This window comes from Saccopteryx bilineata, chromosome 9 (assembly GCF_036850765.1).
Source record: "Saccopteryx bilineata isolate mSacBil1 chromosome 9, mSacBil1_pri_phased_curated, whole genome shotgun sequence".
NCBI lineage: Eukaryota > Metazoa > Chordata > Mammalia > Chiroptera > Emballonuridae > Saccopteryx > Saccopteryx bilineata.
The window spans coordinates 67,705,166-67,720,683 of NC_089498.1; the positions used below are offsets into that span (position 1 = coordinate 67,705,166).

General features: G+C 36.5%; 1 protein-coding gene across 3 annotated transcripts in view; it reads right to left on the reverse strand.

The window, feature by feature from the left end:
• Positions 1-904: 904 nt before the first annotated feature.
• CTNNA3 (catenin alpha 3) overlaps positions 905-15,518 on the reverse strand; it is a 2,095,157-nt gene continuing 2,080,543 nt past the window's right edge. For all 3 annotated transcript variants that reach the window (XM_066242416.1, XM_066242414.1, XM_066242415.1), the window contains exon 18: positions 905-9,411. In XM_066242416.1, the coding sequence (XP_066098513.1) occupies positions 9,124-9,411 (288 nt within the window). In that variant the 3' untranslated portion in view covers positions 905-9,123. The remainder of the gene's footprint in view (positions 9,412-15,518) is intronic.

A 15,518-nucleotide genomic window follows, 5' to 3' on the forward strand; every position in this document is an offset into this window, starting at 1 on the left:
ATGTAGATGTGAGAAAGTCAAAGTTGAATGTTCAGGACTTAACAATATTCAGATGCAGGGACATTGGTAAAGCCAATGGTATTACATACTCACTAAGGGGTGTGTATTCAGACATCCTCAGCTATCTCATTATTTCTAATATCTCATTATTGTGACTAATTCTCATTATTGGCCATTTTCGTAACATTCTATGCTAAAGAACAATTCTTTATTTTATTTTTTTTTGTATTTTTTTTTTCTGAAGCTGGAAATGGGGAGAGACAGTCAGACAGACTCCTGCATGTGCCCCACCGGGATCCAACCGGCACGCCCACCAGGGACAACGCTCTGCCCACCAGGGGGCGATGCTCTGCCCCTCTGGGGTGTCACTCTGTGCAACCAGAGCCACTCCAGCGCCTGGGGCAGAGGCCAAGGAGCCATCCCCAGCGCCCGGGGCCATCTTTGCTCCAATGGAGCCCTTGCTGCGGGAGGGGAAGAGAGAGACAGAGAGAAAGGAGGGGGGGTGGTGAAGAAGCAAATGGGCACTTCTCCTATGTGCCCTGGCCTGGAATCAAACCCGGGTCCCCCGCACACCAGACCGACGCTCTACCACTGAGCCAACCAGCCAGGGCAAGAACAATTCTTTAAATACAAAGTCAGAAGCTTAATGCCCATATTGGACCAAATAAATGTTCACTTAAACTAAGACTTTAATTCTATCAGATGTGGTCCAGGTCACTTGTGCTTGCAGTTGGTTTTTAAAGTGCCCTCCCTGAATTACAAAATATGTAACTGAAGGATTGTGGGAATGGGAAGGAAAGGGATACCTAGAAGTACGTGGTTAGACTACTCAGCAATTCATCAACCTCTTTTTTTTCCCCCACCCAAGACACATACAACCAAAAATAGACACAAAATGCATAAACAATTTTTCATTTTTATTGCTTTGACATATATGGTTTATCAGTTAAGCAAAGTATTAATGAACCAGAGAGTGACATGAGTTAAAATACAATATTGTTTCCAATAATGGAGCTTCAGAGCAAAACCAGTGTTACATGTGTGAAATAAATGAATTGTGGTTACAATGGCAAAAAACAATCTCATTAATTCAGTTCAACACAAAAGGCATGCAAAATTTCAAGAAGTATTTGGGCTTCTATGTCAATGTCCTCAGAGTATTGAAGGGCTTTTTTTTTTTTTCTACTGCTGGATAAATAATTCATTTCTATTAATTAATGAAACTGATTTTAAGGATAAATAGGAACCAGAAAGATCTATGGATGCTTTTCCCAAAGAGTATCTGTAGCTAAATGATAAAACTGCTTTGAATTGGCTATTATGGTACTAGCCCCTGCATCCACGGCCTTCACTCAGCCCCGCTCTGCCTTCTGCACAGTAAGATCTGATGTACAAAGCAAGATGGTCTGAAACATTTCAAATGCCACTAAACTTCAGTTCTCAAGATATTGTTGTATTAAGCATGACTATTTATCAATTGCTTACTCTTATTTCATCTCAGATTTAATTTAAATTTGCCTTCATCCCAAATTATAATGTGCATATTGTCTTCAGAAATGTCCCTTTGTCAAAGTTGTTGCTTATAAATGTACAAAAAATAAAGTAAGTGATTTTTTAGTTTTATTTTTGCTGAGTCAGTATGGAACTAAAACATAATCAAAAGAGAAAGCAGGGGCATATAAAAACCTTTCACTGGAATTTTTAATTCATACTTAAAAACTTAACTTGCCCAAGAAAATTTTGTTTATAGTCTCAATTATTAGGTACTAAATTGGGCATAACATATGTCTACTTCTGTCTTCAGAAATTTGTTAGTCACAGATATAAGGGGAAAATCATTATTCTGTCAATTAGGCCCAATGAAATTTTATTTGGAGGAAATGTATACGACATGAGGGAAAAATTCAAAACCAGTTACAAGCATAGCTTAACCCTGCAAGACAGTTGCTGAAATTCTCCTATTTATATCTCCATAGACATACTGTGTGCCAACACAAAGAATACGGAGTTATAATGGCATAATTTGGCAAGCAATGACACACTATCTCTACAGTATTTTTAAAATAAATTTTATCTTTAAAGCCTTAGCAAGGAGAAGAGTTCTTTTTCACAGAGACCTTAAACTAACACCACAGCAATGCCCCTTTGCTTTATGTATAAACACTCCAGTTCAAACTCAGGTCAAGGAAACATGTGATGCTAAGTTAGACTCTTAGTGAATGCCACAGAGAGGTTCAGATCATTCACAGAAATGCAAAACTGTATATATATGACTTGTCTATGGTTGAACTGGGATCACATAATACATGTCGGTTGGACTAGAAAAAAAATCATCCACAGGCTTTTGAACTATTGATTTCAGTATTGGGATGTGGCTTTAACTTTTTTGAAGAGATACTACTTGCCTTCAAGTTCAAATAACTGTAACTAAAAGTAAGCATTCCTCTTGAACATTCAAAGAAAAGAAAACTTTAGAACTAGAAAATTTCTCATTGGAAATGAAAACATGGGTACCACTCTGAATACCATTTAAGTGGCTTTTGTGTATCCTACATTTAAGAAATTTTTTGAAATGTTAGAAACCTGAGCCTTTTTCAAAGAGAATTTCCTTCTTCAGAGCTTCTTTTTCTTATAGTTGGGAACAGGCAGCATCATGACTGCCAGACACTCAAAAAGTGAAACCCATTCCCAGTGTGAGGAGCCCAGTTTGTGCGTACACTGTCAGAAAGATCAGGAAGTCATTTGACTCCTGCAAACCAGAGATAAAGAAGCATAGCCAGCAATGTGGGCAAGACAAAGCTAGCCTTCAGTTGGCTCTAGGAAGCAGGATCATGGCAACTTAAAGGACTAAATTGCTTGCAGTTAGGCACACAGCACATACATCTGTGATCTCCATAAAAAAGGAAACATATTTACTATAGTTTGAGTCAGCTTGGAATACAAGAAAACTTCAGTGTATTTCAATAAACCTTGGCCAACACATCCCTGAGTTCCATAACTTTAAACACACAACACACAGGAGTGGAAAGGAAAGAAATGAAACCAACAATTTTTTTTCACCTATGTTAAAGATGGGTTGAAACAGGCATTTTCACTTTATGGCCCTCCTTTATGGACTAAAAGTGATTTGGCAAGAGTTTCATTTTACATCAGATCACATAGATAAAATATTCAATCATATATTTGATACTCTACATTTAGTTATTAGAGGTAAAAAAAAAATGCAGCTAATTATTTATGTGCCTGCTTTTTATCTGCTTTGAATAACATAGGTATGTATTAATACATTTTTTAAGTTTTATTTTTTTCTATTACATAGGAAGCCAGCCAGTATTTGAAATCTGTATCTTTTTCAAATGAAAAATTCAATTTCATTTTTCCAGGAAATATAGATAATGTGCTGACTAAAAGTTCAGACTCTAGAATGCAACAAAATCACTTGAGCCAGTGAGTTTTTGAGCAAGATTCACATCCTGTTTAAGCCTGTTTCCTTACTTACGGAATGGAGCTAATAATGTTTACCCCATAGGGTTATTGAGAGACTTTAATGCAGTAAGAGCATTTAACACAGAGTTGGCACACAAGGGCAAGGGTCACTGTGTGTTTTGTTGTCTGGAGTATCTTAAAAACATATAGCAGTGCCTGAACCATCACAGTTGTTCAACAAATATCTGTTAAATAAATGAATGTGGGATTATCCCTGACACTGGGAAGTATTTCACCTATTATCAGCTTAGAAAACTTCCTGGATTTCCATTTCTCATTTTGCAAACAATTTCACTAACTCATTCTCAACTGTTATATAGTTCATTCTCCTGACTACAACATGCTTCATAAACCACCAAAGACAAAGGCCCCATCACATCCTTAAACTTCCTCAGGAGAAGGCTGCCTTGTTCTCATAGAACCAAAATTCTTCCTTTCTCTGGCTATAAAAGTTATCTGCTTTGGCAACTACCTTTCTTTTACCTCTGTCACTTTCTTATTCAGATTTCTTTAGAAATGCTCTGTATTTACTGCTTTTTCTCCAACTTGTCAAACTCTTATTGAAATTCAATCTTTGTGTTTGTTCCCATAATCCAATGGAGACTATTGGATGATAAACCAGATTGAAGCCATGAAACATCTCATCCAAGAATCTACATAAAGGACAACCCTACAAACCATCCATTGACTGTGCACAGGTTTCTGGTGAGGTTGGTGTTCTCGATTAGTATTAATGATTTTTATTTAAAGTGTTCAGTGATAGTTCTTATCTATCCTGCTAGGTAGAAGAAAAATATATTCACATGTAAAATGATTAATGCTGCAAACTATTATCACTTTGGCTCATTTAGATGTCTAAGGTAATGTTACAATCTTAATAAGGACATCCTTAGTTGCAAACGCCTTGTGTAAAATAACATCCATATTGTCTTTTCTGATATACCCAAAGGACCAAACCAAAATTTAAAACTCCTTTGTGTATAGATGCTTTTGTCTTTATGCTTGGCTTGCTTATTTGATAGTGACATGTAAAACACTAATATTAAAGATACCATAATGGTATGGACAGAGAAGTATTACAAAAAATGCTATAGGGTTTTTATTTGATTCTTGGTATATGATATATAAAAAATAATATATGAATATAAATTTCTCAATTTTGCAAAAGTTTTCTTAGTTTACTTTAAAAGAATTGTTAAAATAATATGCAGGTTACAGTCTTTTAACTGGATGCCGTTAAATTTTCTGATCAAGTCAAACAGAAATATTTCTTTCTTAACCAAAAAAACCCCCAACTATTTGATTCCTAAATATGCAATAGGCAAGTTGGTTGGCAAAAGAGAAGCTGACAAAAGAAAGTATGCATTTCATTCAATTGATATTCTGATACCTGCTTTGCTGATCTAAAGAATTACTCAAAACTATACTGAGACCAGCTGGCAGCTCTGCAATGAGTTCACCAGAGAATGATACATATCACAAGGAAAAGTCTTTGATCTTATCCCACTTATTCTTCCAAGTCTATACAGAAATTTGTATCCGTGGGAACCACAATCCCTAGCAGGGAACTGTGCATTTGACACCAAAAGGATTAATAATGTTTTCTTGAATAGGAGAAAAAACCAACAACAAGAAGGAATAATTCTCCTGGGAATTAGAGCACTATAGAATATATTTATCAATTTGTAGATGGAAGAGACACCTGAGGTGATGAGAGATACTTTTGGTGCATGGATAAAGAGTCAAGAACATAAATTGGAGGAAATTGACTGGGATGAGTGTCCTGACTGGATCATTCAGTGGAAAAGTATCAGCAGTTAATTGGAGGAGACCTACCCCAGGCTTGGGTGGGATGAACGACCACTCTGAAAGTGAAGGTGTAGATGCCAATGAAAATATTTTCTCTGTTTACAGACATTAGTCTTTGCAACCACTCTACTGAATTTGAAGAGCACTAATTCATAGGTTTCAGGCCCAAATTGATCACGTAACTGTGTAGCCACTATCTTGCTTTTATCTGACTTGAAAAATGACTTCCTTTGAAGCTGTTAAGTGTGCAAGAATGGGTCTTTCTGCGTAGCTATGGAGATCCTTACCTCTTAAACAGAAGGGATTTTTTTGAGAGACATATAATTATATTAATACTACTAAACTGAGCAAATTTCAAAAGCCAGAGGGAACATTTAAGAATATTATATTTTCTAATATATTTATAGTTTTCACTCATGTCATAAACAGAGGATAAGTTAACAAATTACTATAGGCATTTATTGTTTGATTTTTTCCCCTGACCTATATTCATCGAGTTATCACCCAGAAACTCTATTAGAAAGAAAAATCTTAATCCAATAATTTTGACTTATAAGCAAAAGGGAGAAATTTATATGTCTCAACCTATCCTGTTTGATGAAAACCTTACAATTTTTCTAATTATTGACAGAGAACCTATAGTGGATTATAATTTCATGGAAATTTTCTAACATTATTCTCATTTCAGTGTAATGTTTGACAGTGATGCTAGTGGCTAACCAGGATGAAACTGTCCTTGTAAGTAGTCTAAACTCTGTTCTCTCTCTAAAGAATTTTTTGTTTCCTCCATAAATTAATTTCACTAAAAGAAAACGGTGAGTTTGGATCAGAGGATAAAGCAAATGTATTATCAGAAGAAGCACCAATGTCTGTGATGTGATTTGAAAATGTGTAGAGATAGGCCACTGAGGTGTCATGGCCATTCCCCTACAGAAGAAGTGCTGAAATATAACTATAATACATTTATATTTATGATTAGATTCATTTAACCATGCTTTATAATGCAAAGATTTGTTAATATTTTTGTTGCTAATTTTTCTTGTGTATAAACACTTATATTATTAGCAGATTTGAATTAGACTTAATCATGAAATGGTGCTCACTGTCTAAATTCACTTAGGTGGACACATGCCTTCCTCAGCTCTGTGCATCTTGTTCTTACTACACCTTTGATTACTACAGCAGACTTCACTGCTGGGATATTTTCCAATTTAATTTTTTCAATTAAGTTTTCCTTCATTGTAAATTGTTTACTTTGAGCTAAACTGGAAGTCTACTTAGTGTGAAGAGGAGGCCTTGTTCATATCTCATTTTATGTAGATTTTTTAAATTAAGTGAGAGGCAGGGAGGCAGACAGACAGACTCCCGCATGCACCCCAACCAGATCCACCCGGCAAGCCCCCTAGGGGTGATTATCTGCTCATCTGGGGCCACTGCTCCATTGCTCAGCAACCAAGCCATTCCAGTGCCAGAGGCAAGGCCATGGAGCCATCCTCAGCACCTGGGACCAATTGGCTTGAATCACTAGAGCCATGGCTGTGAGAGAGGAAGAGATAAGAGAGAGAAAGAGAAAGAGAGAAAGAGGGGGGGGGGAGAAGCAGATGGTCTCTTCTCCTGTGCACCCAACTGGGAATCGAACCTGGGACCTCCACAAGATGGGCTGATGCTCCACCACTGAGCTGGCTGGCCAGAGCTTCAGATTATTTTTTTTATAAAGATACAGAGATTATCAGTAATTGAATTATTTCAAGTTATTTCTATTCTTTTGGCATCCGATGGTGAAAAGCTGATGCAGGATCAAATGCACATTAGATTTTCTAAATGGGACTTGACTCTTGAGCATGTGACTTTAGGAACTAAGATATGTATCTAATAGTATGGTCATATCTTAAAATTTCATTTTCTCCACTAAATTATAAATTTGTATTTCTCCTTGAGAAAAGGATGTCATACATTTCACTCTTATAACGTCTAGTTTTAGAGCAGAAAATGATGGTGGCATTTCAACAAAAGAAACTCCCTATTTTGCCTTGTTTATCTAGATAGTTCTAGAATATAGAATTATCTAAATTTCTTAATTCCTTTTTTCACTGCCTTTTCTTTTAAGGAGGGAACTCTGTTCAGAATAATTACTGTGGGCCAGGTTATGGTTCAAGTCAGGGAGGAGCTTATTGCTTTAACTTCCTAGGAAGTTTACATGCTGAGTCCAGGCACCCCAATTTTTAGAAAAATAAAAAAGTTATTAAGAAAAAGGAAAGTTAACATGTCCCATAATTAATAATAACCTATTAAATCAATGCTTTCCCTACACCATTCTGCTCAAGACACCAGACACATCATGCTCTCAACTTTTAAGCATTTTTATGTTTCACACATTCTTTTACTCAGACTACTCCTCTTAATATCAATTGGTGCTGCATGTTTGAATTTTACTTTATCAAACTAAGAAGATGTGGTTGTTGAAATAACTCATTAGTGGCAATGCTGTACAAAGTTCAGTTACAATTACAGTATTATTTTAATAATGTAGAATAGGGAATGCATGTTTTAAATTCTCTGAATGGGACCTCTATGCATGAGAAAAAGTGAAACTGAAATTTAACTTCTGCTCCAAAGAGTGAGAGAGTTTGATAGTGACAAGAAGAGAGAGAGAGAGAGAAGGAGAGAGAGAGGGAGAGAGAGAGAGAGAGAGAGAGAGAGAGAGAGAGAGAGAAGCAATTCACAAGTCTCTGAGGCTATTATGAAGTTCATTACCAACTCAACTAGGGCCGAGCACAGTGATTAGGACTGTGCATAGTGAGCACAGTTAAAAGATGACCTCAATGACTTTTATTTAAAAGGATGTTATTAAAAATCACTCCAGCTTCATTGCTATTAACTCTACTTTATAATTCAATGATACAATTTACACAGTTATATTTTATTCAGTGCCAAAGTTTTTTTCAAACTGGCTTTTTCCTGTTAATCACAACAGCAAACTGATACAAATGAATTTTTAGAGTCATGAGGAACTACTTACACTATGTTGGCATAATTGACTCGGGGATATAGTTAGATGTTCCATTTCTCCAAGTGGATAATAACTCTTCCTCTATATATGAATTCTGATGGATCCATTTATACCCAACTCTCAAGGTGCAAAACTGCTAAACACATGGGACTCTAAAAGGCACATTTATGGCATCAAAACTCATTGTAATCTTTATAATGTTAATAAACTGTTTCATTACTAATCAAGGCTAATCTTAAAATATCTCGGCTGGAGCTTCACCCCTCAAGCTTGGTTAGTTTCTGATGGATATTAGCCTAGTCAGTTAATAATAGATACAGACATATAGAGATTGATTTTCCCCCCTAATGCAGGAACCACACATCTTAGGGCAGGTCAAGAAATATTTAGTGGGAAAATACTTTATAAGGCCTTTCATTTTCATTGAAAACCAAATCAAGAGCTCATGTCAAAATTGTAAATTTAAAAGTAAAAGGGTGAATGTAATCAAGCTATTGCCAATAAATAAGACTCACTTGAATCACCTCTGTTCATTTACTAATAAACATAAGATATTCTCTGTGATGGTAAAGGCTGAATGGTACTTGAAGTTTTCATTTATTCATCAAGCATATGTTGATTACTTACTAGGCATACAGAGATGACAATAACCTGATCCCAAATATGTTTTGCATGTGTTGGTTCAGCCTCCAATGTTTTCCATTACTTGAGGGTTAAACTCTAAAAGCAAGTGAACTTACATATGAATCAAGTGTAAAATTAAAGCAATGTGTTTAGCCGGGACTTTGTAATCTAGACACTATAGTAAAATAGTGGTTTCAGTAGACATGTCTTCCTCTAAATTCACTCATGACCTGCACTGGGTGGATTTTTTTCTTTGCTGAACCTCGTCTAATCGCTGCACAAGTTTCTTCTGGCTTCTCTCTTTTAATCAAGGGTTTTTTTGCAGGAGCCTTCATTCTCCACATCACAACTGGGTGCCGGGGCCCAGCAGGACTCTGAATTCGGATGATCTTGGTTGAGGCAATGTAAGACATTTTCACTGTTTGCACTACAGCATTCATTAAATTTTTGGCTGCTTGGATTAGGGAGGTGACACTGTCCAACTGTAGGAGAGAACAAAAAAATATTATTAAGTGTGCAATCAGGAATTTAAAGAGTTTTAATGTTATTGAAACTGAAATGTGTCACTTTGTTTTTTATGCCAGAAATAAATAAGTTAATTCCCATTTTTTAAAAATGTTTTCTCCTCAGGGAAACATAGCACTACTGAGTGTCTATTACACCCTATGGAAAACATCAGTCTTAGGTCACAGCATTAAGAGCTCCTGGTTAATTCCCATTTTTAGATTATATATATATATATATCTATGTATAATAATCTACATAAATCTGTCCATCTATCTTGGAGTATATAGCTGTCTTCTGCACAAATAGATCCATATATTATCTTTAAAATAATATGTTAGATTAATTTATTTCTCTTGATTTTCAGTGGAATTAACTCCATAAATTTCACATAGTATTGCAAGGTGCAGATGGTCAGTGCTTTCTCTGTAGTGGATCTCCTCATTTGCAGTGGAAACACTGAGCCCTTTCTACAACAGATAAGTATCCACAATAAAAGCTATATACCACATTTAAGTAACTTTATAAGAATAAAAACTGAAAATTCTTCCTTTTGGAGACCTTATACTTTAATATAAATATCATACACACATACAAATGTATGTACACCACTTACTTTCCTTAATATTTCCCAAATAATTTTATCTAAAAAAGTCTCTTTTAAGCACAGAACTTTTCAATGGATCAGACAATGTGTTAAAGTAGGAAAAGCCAAGGTTTTTCAGTCAAAATTGGGCTTAATATCCAAACCCACTATTGGTAACGGGCAAATCATTTAAATATTGCATTCCTGACTTCCCCAGATATTAAATTGGAAAAATGTTTTTTAACTTAAACCAGTGGTAGTAAACCTGGTCCCTACCACCCACTAGTGGGCATTCCAGCTTTCATGGTGGACGGTAGCAGAACAACCGAAGTATAAATAAAAAGATAGATTTAACTATAGTAAGTTGTTTTATAAAGATTTATTCTGCCAAACTTAGCAAAAATCTGTCATAAAGTACTTGGTAAATAATTACTCTGCTTTATAAATTTTATAAAGCAAAGTTACTTCCCTACCTTATAAATCACCATTACTGTGGAACTGGTGGGCGGTTAGAAAATTTTACTACTAACAGAGATACAAAAGTGGGCGGTAGGTATAAAAAGGTTGACTACCCTGATTTAAACAATATGTGTAAAGACCTTAGTAGCATAACTACTAAATAGTTGATTATTATTAAATATATGTCAGCCTTCTTGTGAAGGCTGACAAAGTTGCTTAATTATGATGCATTAATGATATTACTTAAACCTTTTTCCACAAGAGTCTGTGTTTAATTGCTACACTGTCTGGGTTGTTTACAAAATAATCTCAGGGGAAAATGGGGTGGTAGTCTAAGAATCTTGCAAAATACCTTATAGCTAGGCCACATTGGTTCATTTTTATACAACTAATGCTTCTTCTAGATTTTATTTTGACGTATTGTCATCCACAACCAACTCAAACGGGAAGATATGCCTTCACTGTCACCTCTCTGTGATGTGTGCTGTCAGGGTTAAGACTCAAAAACCAAGTCTGTAATTACTAAAATCCATCAGCAACTTCCTGGCCTGAGCACTCCACCTATGCAGTTTCAGAGTCTCATCTCACACACAGAATAAATGAGTGAAGGAAAATAGTAAGCTGTGGTCATATGCCTGGGGCAGAGATCTCGCTGGCTGCTTCCAAGGGGAAAAAAAAATTAATTGGGTCCATTATATGCCAAGCCTGAAATTCTTGAGAGGGTAACAACAAAAATATGTAACTTGAAAGGTAATACTACTTGACAACTACACATTTTTAAGTCTTTTTATTTGTAGAAGCCAAAAATGTAAAATCCGTACATGTGGCAGGAATGACAACTGTTTTGTAAGCATTACACAGAATTTCATAAAGGACTCATATGTATTTTAGAGGACACTTAGATCTTCTCAATCTGTTCACAATGCAAAAGAAACTAGATTCTGAACAGAATGGCTCACACTGTTATTAACATTAATCTATGGCCAGATTGAGGTTTAAAATCTGTACTTTAATGGTGAATTGTCATGACTAGTATTGAGGATACTTGATAAATTTCTCTCTCAGACATGGAAATATTTGGTTTATCCTGAGGGCTCTGTGTTACTATAAAGTCTTCCACAGAAGAAGGTTCTAGGGGCATGCTGTCATTCAGGATTTCTCCAGTGGCTTTGGCTTTTATACTCTAAAACATACATTCTCTATTTCTACTTTTAACTCTTTAACTTTGTCATGTATAGATTGTATTTATTTAGCATTTATTTAGTTTCCTTTTGATTTTTCCATATCAGTGGTATATATACACTGGTAACCTAGAGGATGCTTAAGCACAATCTATGACTTAGTATGTGGGAACTGGCCGATCTTCTTTCTTCACCTAATCAACAAAGCCCTGTCAACACCATTGTGATCTTTTCTGCTGGACTCAGACAAATTATTTTGTTTTGTTTTATTTTACTTTATTTATTAATTTATGATCAGCCCAACTACTTGTTTACATTTTAAAAATAATTGAATTTTTGGGGTGATATTAGTTAATAAAATTATACAGGTTTCAGGTGCACAATTCTACAATACATCATCTGAATCATGTGTTTAATATCACACATTCTTTTATTTTAAAATCTTTTTTATTTTTTTATTTTTATTTTTATTTTTTTGTATTTTTCTGAAGTTAGAAACCGGGAGAGACAGTCAGACTCCCGCATGCGCCCGACCGGGATCCACCCGGCATGCCCACCAGGGGGCGACGCTCTGCCCACCAGGGGGCGATGCTCTGCCCCTCCAGGGCGTCGCTTTGCCGCGACCAGAGCCACTCTAGCGCCTGGGGCAGAGGCCAAGGAGCCATCCCCAGCGCCCGGGCCATCTTTGCTCCAATGGAGCCTCAGCTGCGGGAGGGGAAGAGAGAGACAGAAAGGAAGGAGAGGGGGAGGGGTGGAGAAGCAAATGGGCCTTCCCCTGTGTGCCCCGGCCAGGAATCGAACCCGGGACTTCTACACGCCAGGCCGATGCTGTACCACTGAGCCAACCGGCCAGGGCCTATTTTAAAATCTTAAATGGCCATAGTAAAACTTCTCTGGGTGACTCACAAAACCTGCTGAACGCATTATCCCCCTAGAAAAGCATGAGGACTAATTTTTGCAGAGAAATTAAGATAATTGTTATAAGAATACTGTTATTTCATGAGGAAAGCTTGTAAGACATTCCATTTGGATCTTCAGGTCTAAGAGCTATGGGTGCAAAGTTGTATGACTCTCTGCTATTAGCCAAATCAAGGGCCACAGAAGCAATGGGCACAGACAAGCCTAACAAATGGTAGGAGAGTTTGCTGGAGGCCCAAGCTGTGGCTCAGACCTAGTCACAGAAAATAACTGCATAATTTTACATTTGGAAAGTTTTATAAATGTCCTTTTATCCAGGTTTACTTTCATGGAAAAACCTTCAAGGGAAGAGTTCAATCGAATTATTTCTGTGAAATCAAAGGCAAATTTGAATAGGGTAATGCATCATATTAGGGTCTCTGTGGTCAACTTATTGAACAAAGTTTTCTGAATTTCACATAAATACCTGTGCAAGACAAGAATGCTAATTTACTCTAAAGGCCTAGTAAAATAATCAGACTATAAAACTCAGGTCCCCCCAGATTTTTTAGCCATCATAAATCCCATTCATAAACTGAAAATTCTGCTAGGCAAATGTAATTTGAAATGTTTACATAGAAGAAGCCATTTTCCCTAATATCTGGTGACACTCTTTTCTGATCAAGATGAAGTGTTCTCAATCAAGGTTTCAAATGAAAACAAGAATGGCTTCTAAGGTTTTCAAACCTCATAAAGTTAGTATGTAAATATGCATGTACGTACATGTAAGTAGCTTGCTATGTCTCCTCCTCTCTGGTCCATAAAGAGGAACAAGGTTTTAGATATCTTTTTAAAGAGGATTTTGACCTAATTTAAATGACTGTATCCTTGATAAATAAGACATCTGTAAATAGGAAGATAAGTACCCTTCTAATGTTGGTGACTTGTGCTATTGTTACAACATTGGTGTGGTTTCAAAATAACTGAGTCTCTTGGTCTGTTAATGACACAATAAGTTTCTCAATATTGTCTGTTTGGATATAAATTAGGAAGTTCTGTCTCTGAATTTTTGTTCTTCGTTTTGATGCTATAAATGAATATAAAGGGATTATGTTCAGTAAGTTAGCTCTTATGCTAACTGCAAGATGTATTTGCAAACAATCCAAATTATAATCATCAAAATAGATTTCTACTCAAAATTATCATTCATCAGGAACCATAGTTTATTTTATTGTACTGTCTCTTCTGTGACATATACCCTATGATTTCAGTTAAGCTACAGTAGAATTCTGTCTAGTTCTAAAAATGTTTTCAGATGAAAACTTGGTCCTACTTGGAGATATGTCTGCAATCCTTTGCTGCAGAAAATAAGTTTAACAACTATAAAAGGTACTCTCTTTTTCCTCATAAAATTTTAATTTTTTCTGTGACAGAGACAGAGAGAGAGACAAAGAAAGGGACAGATAGGGACAGACAGGAAGGGAGAGAGATGAGAAGCATCAATTCTTTGTTGCAGCTCCTTAGTCTCAATTGTTCATTGATTGCATTCTCATAAGTGCCTTGACCAGGGGGCTGCAGCAGAGCAAGTGACTCCTTGCTCACACCAGCAACCTTGGTCTCTAGCCAGCAACCATGGGGTCATGTCTATGATTCCACAATCAAACCAGCGATTCTGCGCTAAAGCTGGTTAGCTCGCGCTCAAGCCGGCAACCTCGGGTTTTCCAACCTGGGTCCTCTGCGTTCCAATTTGATGCTCTATTCACTGCACCACAACCTGGTCAGGCAAATTCCAATTTTTTATATATGTTATTAGTATAAATAGATCATCTGGATCTTTTTATACAAACAACATTTAATATCTATGCTATAAGCTTCTACAACTATGTCAAGTTAGAGCAGGAGTTGGGAACCTATGGCTTGCGAGCCAGATGTAGCTCTTTTGATGGCTGTTTCTGGCTCACAGACTAATCTCTAATAAAAAAAATAACATTAAAATATAAAACATTCTCATGTATCACAATCCATTCATTTCCTACCGCTCATGTTCATGGTTGTGGGTGGCTGGAGCCAATCACAGCTGTCCTCCGGGACAACATCAAATTTTTATTGGATAATGCGTAACATACACAGGTCATTGTATGGCTCTCATGGAATTACATTTTAAAATATGTGGCATTCAAGGCTCTCTCAGCCAGAAATGTTTCTGACCCCTGATTTAGAGTGTCTGCTGAAAAACTCTTGTCAAAATCCTTTTGTAATTATTAATAACCAAAAGAAATATTTTTAAAAAAAGATATGCTAGTTTTTCCTTTTGTATTTTCTAGGTTTCTCATCTGTATTACATCAGAACAGCAGAATGTCTTATACTTTTACTATATTACTCAACATCCCATATTCTGGACAAAAGACTTTCATCATATAAATGTTTGCATGATGATGATAAGCATAAGTGAACATCACTTCCATTAATGTGAATCTCAATCTTCTTGTACCTGGCTGTCATCTAGGGAAAGCATAGCTGCCCAATCCCTGTGTGAACTGCCATGCCAGCTACTGCTACTGGGACTCATGTGGAAACAAAAGGCCATATTTCCTGTCCTTCTGGGTAAAAACTGATACAAGTGTATCCAATAATATTCTTGTGAACCTCAATATTTAGCTGAACTTAAGTTGCATAAATGCTGTACTCATAAGGCAAATGTGGAGAGTAATGGTGAGATGAGAGATAACCCTGATTTTTCCCTCTGAAATTGCAGCAAATTGAACAATGCAGCAAAGCAACTCTAGCTGGGCTCACAGGAGCACCTGAAAGATTTGTGAACCAAATGGACTAAAGGTGGGAAGGCTTGAGAAGGGGGAGTGAAGATAAGATGCACTGGTGGTCAGCTTGGGAGAGAAGTGAGGCCTGAAATGTTTGGGATTTCTCCATGAGGGCTCTGGAGAGTAGGCAAGCTTGGAGTGA